Source organism: Lottia gigantea (genome assembly GCF_000327385.1).
Source record: "Lottia gigantea unplaced genomic scaffold LOTGIsca_22, whole genome shotgun sequence".
Taxonomy (NCBI): domain Eukaryota; kingdom Metazoa; phylum Mollusca; class Gastropoda; family Lottiidae; genus Lottia; species Lottia gigantea.
The window spans coordinates 2165569-2177500 of NW_008708555.1; the positions used below are offsets into that span (position 1 = coordinate 2165569).

At 32.6% G+C, this 11932-nt stretch overlaps 2 protein-coding genes across 2 annotated transcripts; both read right to left on the minus strand.

Moving 5' to 3' along the window:
• Nucleotides 1-1385: 1385 nt before the first annotated feature.
• LOTGIDRAFT_57957 (hypothetical protein) lies at nucleotides 1386-1877 on the minus strand (the record flags this gene model as incomplete). The annotated part of the gene is made up of 1 exon (XM_009054494.1): nucleotides 1386-1877. A coding segment is annotated over one exon (492 nt), but the record flags the coding sequence as incomplete, so codon positions are not given.
• A 159-nt stretch (nucleotides 1878-2036) lies between these two features.
• On the minus strand, nucleotides 2037-2384 carry LOTGIDRAFT_99478 (hypothetical protein; the record flags this gene model as incomplete). The annotated part of the gene is made up of 1 exon (XM_009054602.1): nucleotides 2037-2384. A coding segment is annotated over one exon (348 nt), but the record flags the coding sequence as incomplete, so codon positions are not given.
• Between the last annotated feature and the right edge of the window lie 9548 nt (nucleotides 2385-11932).

Below are 11932 nucleotides of genomic sequence, written 5' to 3' on the forward strand. Positions count from 1 at the left end.
AAAATATCCATATACATTAGAAGACAGAAATGAAAAGTTGCAGAAGAAATGGAATACTGTTGAGATTTTATTCAATAATCCCAAACCTGACACAAACTCGGAGTGCTCCATCGATAGTTTCATTAAATACGAAATCGAGAAAGAAAATAAAAAAGAGGAAAGTGTCATGAAAAGACAAGAAAAGAGAAAATATTTGAATTTCGTAAGGAAAAAAGATGAGTCGTCAAAGGTTTTAATGATTATTCCCAAGACTCCTTTAAAGAAACCAAAAACCCATGTTACGTTGGACAAGGCTCGATTACATCGGATGTTAGATGGAGAGATAGATGTAAAACTGCCAGAAAGAGTAAGTATATATTTTATATTTCGCCAGTACTTCGTCAGTAGTTAATATTTGATTGAATATTTCGTCAAGTTAATATTTGATTGAATATTTAGTCAAGTTATATTTGATTGAATATTTCGTCCGTAGTATATATTTGATTAAATATTTGGTCAAGTTAATATTTGATTGAATAATTCGTCAAGTTATATTTGATTGAATATTTCGTCTAGTATACATTTGATTAAATATTTGGTCAAGTTAATATTTGATTGAATAATTCGTCATGTTAATATTTGATTAAATATTTGGTCAAGTTAATATTTGATTGAATATTTCGTCAAGTTAATATTTGATTGAATATTTCGTCTAGTTAATATTTGATTGCATATTTCGTCTAGTTAATATTTGATTGAAAATTTTGTCAGTAGTTACTCTTTGATTGAATATTTCGTCAGAAGATAATATTTGATTGAAAATTTCGTCAGTAGTTACTATTTGATTGCATATTTCGTCTAGTTAATATTTGATTGAAAATTTTGTCAGTAGTTACTCTTTGATTGAATATTTCGTCAGTAGATAATATTTGATTGAAAATTTTGTCAGTAGTTACTATTTGATTGAATATTTCGTCAGTAGATAATATTTGATTGAAAATTTTGTCAGTAGTTACTATTTGATTGAATATTTCGTCAGTAGATAATATTTGATTGAAAATTTTGTCAGTAGTTACTCTTTGATTGGATATTTCTTCAGTAGATAATATTTGATTGGATATTTCGTCAGTAGATAATATTTGATTGAAAATTTCGTCAGTAGTTACTATTTGATTGAATATTTCGTCAGTAGATAATATTTGATTGGATATTTCGTCAGTAGTTACTATTTGATTGAATATTTCGTCAGTAGATAATATTTGATTGAAAATTTTGTCAGTAGTTACTCTTTGATTGGATATTTCTTCAGTAGATAATATTTGATTGGATATTTCGTCAGTAGATAATATTTGATTGAAAATTTCGTCAGTAGTTACTATTTGATTGAATATTTCGTCAGTAGTTACTATTTGATTGGATATTTCATCAGTAGTTACTATTTGATTGAATATTTCATCAGTAGTTACTATTTGATTGGATATTTCGTCAGTAGTTACTATTTGATTGAATATTTCGTCAGTAGATAATATTTGATTGAATATTTCGTCAGTAGTTACTCTTTGATTGAAAATTTCGTCAGTAGTTACTATTTGATTGAATATTTCGTCAGTAGTTACTGTTTGATTGGATATTTCTTCAGTTGATAATATTTGATTGGATATTTCGTCAGTAGTTACTATTTGATTGGATATTTCGTCAGTAGTTACTATTTGATTGAATATTTCTTCAGTCGATAATATTTGATTGGATATTTCGTCAGTAATCACTATTTGATTGAATATTTCTTCAGTTGATAATATCTGATTGGATATTTCATCAGTAGTTAATATTTGATTGAATATTTCGTCAGTAGATTCTATTTGATTGAATATTTCTTCAGTTGATAATATTTGATTGGATATTGGATATTTCGTCAGTAGATAATATTTGATTGGATATTTCGTCAGTAGTTACTATTTGATTGGATATTTCGTCAGTAGTTACTATTTGATTGAATATTTCGTCAGTAGCTAATATTTGATTCAATATTTCGTCAGTTGCTATCTTTGATTCAATATGTCGTCAGTAGTTAATATTTGGTTGAATATTTCGTCAATAGTTACTATTTGATTCAATATTTCGTCAGTAGTTACTATTTGATTGGATATTTCGTCAGTAGTTACTATTTGATTGAATATTTCGTCAGTAGATAATATTTGATTGGATATTTCGTCAGTAGTTACTATTTGATTGAATATTTCGTCAGTAGATAATATTTGATTGGATATTTCGTCAGTAGTTACTATTTGATTGGATATTTCGTCAGTAGTTACTATTTGATTGAATATTTCTTCAGTTGATAATATTTGATTGGATATTTCTTCAGTAGTTACTATTTGATTGGATATTTCGTCAGTAGTTACTATTTGATTGAATATTTCGTCAGTAGCTAATATTTGATTCAATATTTCGTCAGTTGCTATCTTTGATTCAATATGTCGTCAGTAGTTAATATTTGGTTGAATATTTCGTCAATAGTTACTATTTGATTCAATATTTCGTCAGTACGTGTATATTAAAATTACATTTCTGAATGTGATCATGATGATGTAAACTATTTCTCTTTCTCCTTTTCTATGCCTTTACTTTGGCCATTTACTTTCATTGATTTCGAGATATAATGATGTCGAGTTATCAAAAATCTCGGTTACAGGCGTGGCAGGAATAGAATTACAGATTTGAAAGTGCAAATGTTTATTAATCTGATAGACAAGGTGTGAGGAATTAATTGATACTTTGTAAAAGCCCAGACTAGTAATCATTACATCAGTGAATGTTATAGTGCTAACAATATATCTCTGGAGAGATCAGCTCAATAGACTCGTTTAATTGATATTTCAGTATTAAAAATACATGAATGATTTATCTATTACTCAATATCGGCCATTGGTATTAAAATGACATGAATAACAATATAGACATTTAAATGTCGGAAATCCTTTAGATTTCGGGTTGGGAGTGATTGACAATCCCCAAATATACAGGCCTAGAATGGAACAAATACTTCATTGAAGAGGCGTTTCATATCGCTTTCATCTGTTAATTATGTACATTATTGTTCATCTGGAATAAGAGAACATTCCAACTTTCGATGGTTGAGTTGTAATGTACGGATAGACTTTAAAATGCTGTGGACAAATTGCAAAATTTCCCATCATTATATTATACGAAGAGAAATGGGTTCCTGTTAGCTCCCCTTGCAAATTATATTACTCCGACTCTGAACCTAATTTTTCTTAGAGACGCCACTCTAACTGTACCAACACTGATCGCTGCTTCATGCCTGCGCTCATTTCAAATAACGTCTGGTTTGTCCGTTATTGCAGAAAATATAAGAGTGGATATGAGAACAGTTTTAATCTAAAAATGATATTAACATTCTCTCTGTGAATAACTTTGAACTGTTATCAAGAGAACATATGTGTTGCTATTTGTCGGGAAAGCAAATGTCCAGACGAATTTATTTTTACTTTCCAAAATGAGACGTTACCCAAGTCAATGTTCTTCTATTTAGTTTTTTACACACTGGTGAATAACAATGCTGACACTTGACGTATTGTATACCTTCTCTCAAATCTTATTAACAATCCACCAGTGGCTAAACCAGATGAATGGGGCTCGTCGACTATTTAACCTTTAAGATACTTATTTTGGTACATTTTTTTTTAAATTGTATATTTTTCTGGATGTTGGGCCCCCTTATTGGTAGGAGCCCGTGGCCAATGTAATCCACCATCCAAATACATTTATCAGGTAGACCCTACAGGCGACCTTGCTAACATTCAGATATCGCTTTAAGACATTGTTTCTGAGAGAATCAATGAGTACAGAAATCTCAAGTTCAATAACAGAACAAGACGTTTAAGAAGCTTTGATGTAATTCTTATTGATTCTAGAGCTGTAATGTCTGGATCTAAGAAATGTAATTAATTAATCTTATTCATCAATCAAATTAATTGTGAACTATAAAAATAGGCCTGGAGATAATGATAACTCCCAAGACTATTCACTTTTGTCTCTTTCCAATTTTTAAACCGTTTCTTCACCAAAGAGGTAGACCGACTTATAGAAAATATATTTTAAAAACAATTTCATGTCATGTTTTTGTTACACAATCCACAATTTGAATCAATATACTTGAAACAATGTTCGAGTGTTGAGCGTGTCTATCTAGTTTTATAAGGAAAGGGCAACCAAAGACGTTTTTATCCTACGCTAATCTTATTCTATTACGTGTGAAAAATGTTTATCCTATAAGAACACGAATCAGTTTATGGTAATCAATGCATTTATTCTAGTAGGTAATCAAATCTATATAGGGTGATCGAGCAAAAGCTATTCAGGAGCGTCGTTACTCTGATAACATCATGACTCTAGTAATAGCGTCTTAAAGATGGAATATGCATAAATGGGATGACACTTATGTAATACACAATGTTGATGATCATCCATACACCCCCAAAAGGCAATAGGGGCATAAAATATTATTTATTATTTCTTTTCAACAATTACTAGGTGTAATGGATATATCGTTTTATATGGAGATTCTATTATTTAGTCGTGGCACCTGGCAAGTACCACTGATGAAAATATACTCTTATTGACCAAGTTTGAGACTTTTTATGTTCATTCTAAGAGGTAGTATTCATCTCCATCAATACTTTCTCTTTATGTCAACTATTACTTGAGTGTAACGAAGTCAAAATTATCTTCAAAATATTTCTCCGCTATAAACATAGCTGATATGGGTATCTGTTTCTATGACAACCTTTGTAAGATGTAAAAATAAATTTATTGTTATATATTTATAAACACTTACTTATGCATTGCTTGTTTTAACCACTACTTCAGAATGCCCCTTGATATTTTATTGATGTTCATCCCCAAAGACAAACCATTGTATTTTTCGGAATCAAAGATATAGTAAAATAATACGTTGATGATTGTGTTTGTTGCTAGAATTTATTGAGTTTCTATGGTAGTCAATAGAAGTAGTCAGTCGGAACTTCCTCTTTTCTACTAAGTCAAACAGTACTGACCGGATTGGGTGTTTTTATGCGAGGAATGTAATGCTAAACTAAAATGAGCAAGAAAAGGGTACGTAATGTTTGAATTTTATAGCTTCACGGCATGTGATAAATTATATTTAGCTTTCCGTTACGAATTTTGCACATGCTTACTGTTACAAATTATACTCGATCTTCTGTTACATGTTACAGATTATACTTGGTCTCCTGTTCCATGTTACGTTTGGTCTTCTGTTACAGATTACGATTGGTCGTCTGTTATAGATTATACTTGGTCTGTTGTTACATGTTACGATTGGTTTTCGGTTACAGATTACAATTGGTCGTCTGTTTATAGATTATACTTGGCCTGTTACATGTTACGATTGGACGTCTGTTATATATTATGCTCGGTCTTCTGTTACATGGTATACTTGGTCCTAATTGCATGTTATACTTGGCCTTCTAATACAGATGATGTTAGGCCTTTCGTAACAGATTAAGTAGGTCTTCTGTTACAGAGTATGTTTAAAATTATGTTAGGCCTACTGTTAGTGACATAGATTATTTTTGGCCTTATGTTACATATCATGGTAAGACATTCTATACTATAACAGACCTACCCTTACAGGTTATGTTCAGATCTGTTAGATAAATTCATACTAAGACCTTTTGTTGCAGTTCGTCCTAATGTCAATAGTCTCTCTGAGACCTAACAATTTCATGTCTAAAAACAGAATTTGAAACGTTTCGGTTTTAGAAAATTAACCTTTACAGAGACAAAGTTTTGAAAAATGAAATTTATATTATTGTTACATGCTTCGATTTACTCCATTCGAATTTTCGGCCAGAAACGTTTTAAGTGCAAAACCCCTTTGACATTATTAGTCGCGTGTTTGGCAGGTCGTGATCACGATGGTCTGCTTCATTATTGGGCTAATTAGTTATGATTGTATAAAATAGCGTGTGTCTTACCGGAATAAAGCACCAGGCGGCATTTATTAGAATTGAACACAATGCTTTCGTTATGGAGAAACAGTAATATTATAAATATTACAATGACAGCAATATTCATGATTTCGAGCATGTTGTAACGTCTGTTCCCGTGGGATCCATTAATCACCATCAATTCTTGTAGTCACTTTGATGTCATTGTTATAATATTGTGGAATAGTCTTACAGGATGTTTTCCATAAACGCAGTATGTCACAGAGTCTAGTTGTTGCGAGATCGTTTTAAATAGACGGACGTGTGCTCTGTTAATCGCACGATATCACGCCTGATAGGATAGCAGAGGTTTATGTTTTAACGTACGTCCAATAATGAGCATTCCAAAATCAAAACTGGTGAGTTATTGAAAATGGATTAAAATCATATGTAGTAAAGCTTTATTATATTTGCAACATATAAATATTTGATGTGATTAGGATTTCAGCATTAATTTTGCTGTATTATTTGAATGTTATACTAGTCTTTTCATAATCTGTTCGCTGGCTGTATCGTTATGTCTCTTATACCACTGTTGGTTAATTATCATCCTTGCATCTGCTTGTTTTCCCACCGGCAGTATTGCTTATTTTGCTTTTAAGCCAACAGACTGGTGCAGTTAGAATATTATTATGTGTATATACATTTGAATAGTTTTGTTTGAAATCCTAAAAACGTCTCTGAAAGTGTGTACATGTATATTGTTCAGCAATGCTATAAATCATGCAAAATCATTCACGACAGCCCGTTTTGATAAACCAACATATACCGAAAACTGTTTACGTAAGTAGTTTGTACCATCTGTTTATTTCTGTTGTTTCTGACAGACAATTCGTCATTCCACGAGAGAGGTTGGGTTCTTTATCGCACCATGTCTTTCTATCGAAATTAATTGTTACAATACGCTAATCTCTTTTGTCATTACTTTGGTGGCTTTGTCAAGCATTCTTAATATTCTTTTGTAATGCATTGGGGTCCTCTTTCTTGTGTAACTGATGAAGATGATCAACGTCACAGTGTTCAAGAAAACAATTTCAAAGCGATCAAATGTCTGATTATGGAGATGTCCCTTAATCAATCAACCATATATCTGTATAGTAATGTCTTCAGCAATAATGGATCTACAAGTAATAGTATTCCTTGAGGACTTTGTTTTTATCTCTTAAATACAGTAACTTAAGTAACGTTATTATCTATTCTATTTGGACTATGCTTTATGTAGTTTAGAAGGCAAAATTAAGAGCTTCTGAATGTTTTACACAAATATCTTACACTGCTAATGACTATATTTATTATTTATTAAACACAATACGTAATAAACATTCCACTGTATTATAATTCCTGTTGTTACGGTAGAGACATTACATCCCAAAGGTGTCAGTAATAACCAGCCATCATCCTTTTGACGTGTAAATATTGAGCTGTGGTCTTTAGAGATTGGCGCTTCCAATTCCTTGTTTTGTATTGTTTTATATTATCTATTGAAATGAGTTGTAGTTGTTTACGCTAGGTTACTATAAGAATTCTAATATTATGGTCAGTGAATGTTCAGGATTAGTTTCAGAAAGAAATCACCCCCATGTGTATAATTTTATACAGAGCAATGATTATTAATTCATGAAACTGTAAAGCCATCTGAAAGCTATATCTATTTTTTCTGATCGGAATGTGGATCATACAATTCATAATCTGGTCATGTTTTGCTAGAATGATAGAAACAACAAGCGGAACCGGACTGATACAAATAGAAGCTATATAAATATCCCGCAAACACAACAGCGTTGAAAACAACTCACTTTTACCATCATAAAGATTACAAGCATACCAACAATCAAGTCTTTTGTTAAATATCTAGACCAAAATGTTATTGACATAATAAAAATATGTTTGTAGCATGATTGAAATACAGTTAAGAAGATTTACATTTCCGACCATGTTTTATTGTCTTATATTTAAATATACTTAGATCTTACTGCTTAAGGAATTTATAGTGGAGTTTGTGGGTTGTATCAAAACAAATTACTCTCAGTGTAAAAGAAAAGTACTGTTTCTTAGCGAAAACAGGGTTTATGTCACTTCTATAGGCCTACCCTTGACAATAAAAGGATTTAATTTGTTTTAGTTTTCCCTCCGTAATGTGAAAATACTGATATTGATAGTTTAACCTTCATAAAATAGTTTATAGCATTAACCAACCAGCATATTTAGTTGTTGTCTTTTTATATTCTTTCAGAAGGTAAGACGAGTGAGCGTTGCTCCACTCTATAAGACCGCAACCCTTACCAACTTCTCGCAAAAGAAGACCGTAATTCCGGAAGTACATCGAAATGGTTCTGCAGTGTCTAATGGAAAGCTTCCTAGAAGGGAATCAATAAAGGCCGACTTAGAACGCAGAAAATCATTGGTCAGTGTTGCGGACAAACATCGACGGAGGGCTTCTATATTAGCTGCTGATAAGTCGTTGAAAAAAGAAGATTCGAAAATACTTCGACCAGATTCTGTTCTCAAATCAACAACTGGGGACAGAGGGGAAACTTACTCTCCAAGAAGCGTGAACAGTTTAAAACTTTTAAATTCCAAGGACCGCGATCGCAATGGAAGTAATGGTAGTATATTTGATTTACAACACGTCGCTGAACCATCGCCCATGAGAACTAGCAGCAGAGTGAAAACTTCTACGGGTGAAGTAAATGCATTGAGGACGAAAAGTGAAACCGGTAAAATAAAAATGTCTGTAGTTGAACACAGTTCCGATGGAAATGAAGCTTCAACTAGCGACAAAAACAAGAAAGTGCCTTTAATAAACCAAAGTGTAGCTTATTACTTAATCAATGGAGAGGTTAAAATGAGTCCCGCCGAGGAACGTCGACGCCACCGCCGTAGAAGACAACAAGAAGTTAGTGATGAAGCGGCTAGAAATGCCGACCTCAAAGAGAAAAGTGAAACCGATGTCGTGATACATCCAGGTAAATACAAGTATTTCAGTTATTATTTTTAATGATCCTTGACCCTGGTTGTATTGTAATCTTTGTGAACAGTAAATGTTACCTCGGCCAGTAGGCCTTCGTTGTATAAAGTAGAGTAGGACTACATATCTATTTCACATGGACAACGAAAGTTATTGGTTTTCTCTTATATCCCGCTATGAAGTGGATGATTTTAATATCAAGTATCGGTGACCTTGTATAGAAATACATAACGAGATATGAAATTAGTTCTGCTCACGCCATGTCGATTAACTGTTAACGGATCTTTCAGAAAACTGATTATCTACTTCCGGTATAGTAATGGTACATATGTCCGCAATTGATTACTTACTATATTTTTGTACTTAAACGATAATGGCGACCCGAAAGACACTTGACCAATCAAAACATCAAATTATAGGTGTAAAAATAACGCATCCGTCTTTCTCAAGTCATTTTCCAATAATTTAATAAATCTTTGTTCTTTTCGTGTTATATTATAGAAAATTATTCTTTTGTACAATTTATCATAGCAATGGTAGAGTAAGTTAGCCCTGACTCTATATTTTATATACAATCTTTTATTTTGACAAATAGCTGTTTAGTATCAGATTTCAAGCTGTTTTATGCATTATACATAAACTGTTCCATGTGGTTCTAACCGACTTCTCTAAAATTTTATTTTGTAACGCGTGTATTTGCACCTTTCAGCAATACAATCAAATTATTCTGTATTGGTATTATTTATTTTGTAATACAACTCGAACGCGTATCATAACTAACACTATTACGTTTGGTATTCCTGTAGATTGGCTAAAATTTACTCTGATATTGAGAAAGTACAGGAGAACTCAGTTCTTTTTATGCGCCAACATTATAAAGTTGTCGTATATTGTAGTGGTCCCTGTCCGTTCGTCGGTACGTTCGTCGGTCTTTTGTGTTGGTTTTTGAGTTATTTCCCTTCCCTTGAAAAAAACACGTCGAAATTTGTCTGTGAACACAATAGAGACTACAGTTTTTATCTAATTTAAATGAAATTTGGTGCGATCATATAAAGTGATGAGATATTGTTCAAGTTTTAATTTGATAATTTTTGATGAACAGAATTTGAGTTATTGCCCTTGACTAAGTCAAACTTCTGTGGCCTGTAAAGGCAATAGCGGTGACAGTTCATGTCAGAATTTTATGAAATTTTGTGTGTTTGATTAAATCAACAATATATTTGACAATTTAGATTGTTGGTACAATTGAACATGTTGGCTACTACTGCCTATGATATACTGAAAATTTATCTGAGAAGTGAGCGTATATCTTGCTAGACAACCACTTGTTATACATCGCGTCCTTTATGCTCGATATTCTATTAAGCGTCTTTACATAGCAATTAGAAGATGTAATTGGTATATTGACGAACCATTTTTGATGTTCAACATTTAATTGCCTTGTATTGCAGATGCTCACAAGCTTTAGAAATATATATCGAATATTTTCAGTGCAAGCGTTAGATATCTCTTTGGATAAACTCGACAGATTCATAAAAGCCAATCTAAAGGAAGATGAGTTGCTGTACAGACAGAAGCTAATGCCAAAATTGTTCAAGAAAAACGAAACTTTACGAAAGAAATGTCGCACTCTTCAACAAGCTTTAAAGGTTCAAGAATTGTTAGAGTATGTACGCGAGAACAAGAGAATCAGACCAATGAAGGTGAGAAAGGAATTTTTGTGACTGAAAGCATTAAATTTTGTAAATCATTGTAGGCTCTTTGCCAATGATTATGGAGTGTGTTAACGTTAACACACGCATTAACATGATATGGGTATTCTAGATGGCATGAAGATGATCCTAGATGGTAATAACACTCAGTTGTTTTTCTGTCATAATGGGGCGTCTTTATGTTACACACACATGGTTCAAGCATTCTAGATAGCATTAGGGAGATCTTCAAGGTAAAAAGACTCGTTTTTTATCTGCTGAGATGTTGTCATTTATGAAATTGTGTAAATGTTAAATGTCTTCTCCACAAAAATTTCATATACACAATACGCAAAAACATGTATATTCAAATGACGTTGTTTGGTATAAGGATTTACTTTTCTTTTCGAATGAGGGCCGCGACCAAGTTAACTCTTACTCGCTTATCTGAAAGTCTTGGTACGTGTCACTCCCCATTTTATGCAAATTCACTTCGACAAGCGGAGGTTGCTCGATAACTGCTGTATTCGTTTCAAAAGTGCAAGTTGCACGTGATCACCGGACAGATGCCAAGGTTCATGTGACCTGTGCCATTAACAACTGTTTTTCTGTCCAAATATTCATAGTAATGTTTAGCTTTAATGACTTTTGTCAACTACTTTCTATCTCAAATCAATTATCTGTAGTCTGGTTACAATCAATACAATCTCGTTTATAAACGTTCTGCTCCAAAAAAGATACCGCAATAACAGGAGTGACCGACAGTGATATTATTTTCAATGTCAAGTCTGTTTCAGTATGAAATGAATGTAATGTAATCTGGCCCAACTATACAATTGCACAAAGCGATCAATTCGAAAACCAAAAGACCGGTCTTTGGTGCTTAAGATTTTTTCTATACTGATGTTCGTGCATTGTAGGAAATTATATATAGTTTAGTAAACGAGCTCCAGTTATATATTGATGGCAAATGCAGCAGCTTTTTTGTCTGTCCTCGCCAGTATCATAATGTTTGAAGATGAATTACATACTTGACGTTGTCAGTATCCTGGACATAAGAAATCTTATCAAAGGGAAATAACTATATTGTGTTACTACTTCGGAAGTTCATAATAGGTTTTGTGATAAGATTATATTGTACTAATACAGTTCATGGCGATGTCGCTTCAGAATCCGCCTTCAAATGCCCATCACAGTTCCAAGGATTGCTTGTTTATCTTCAACCAGTTTTGTTAAAGGGCTTATGTAAAATCACCAATAGC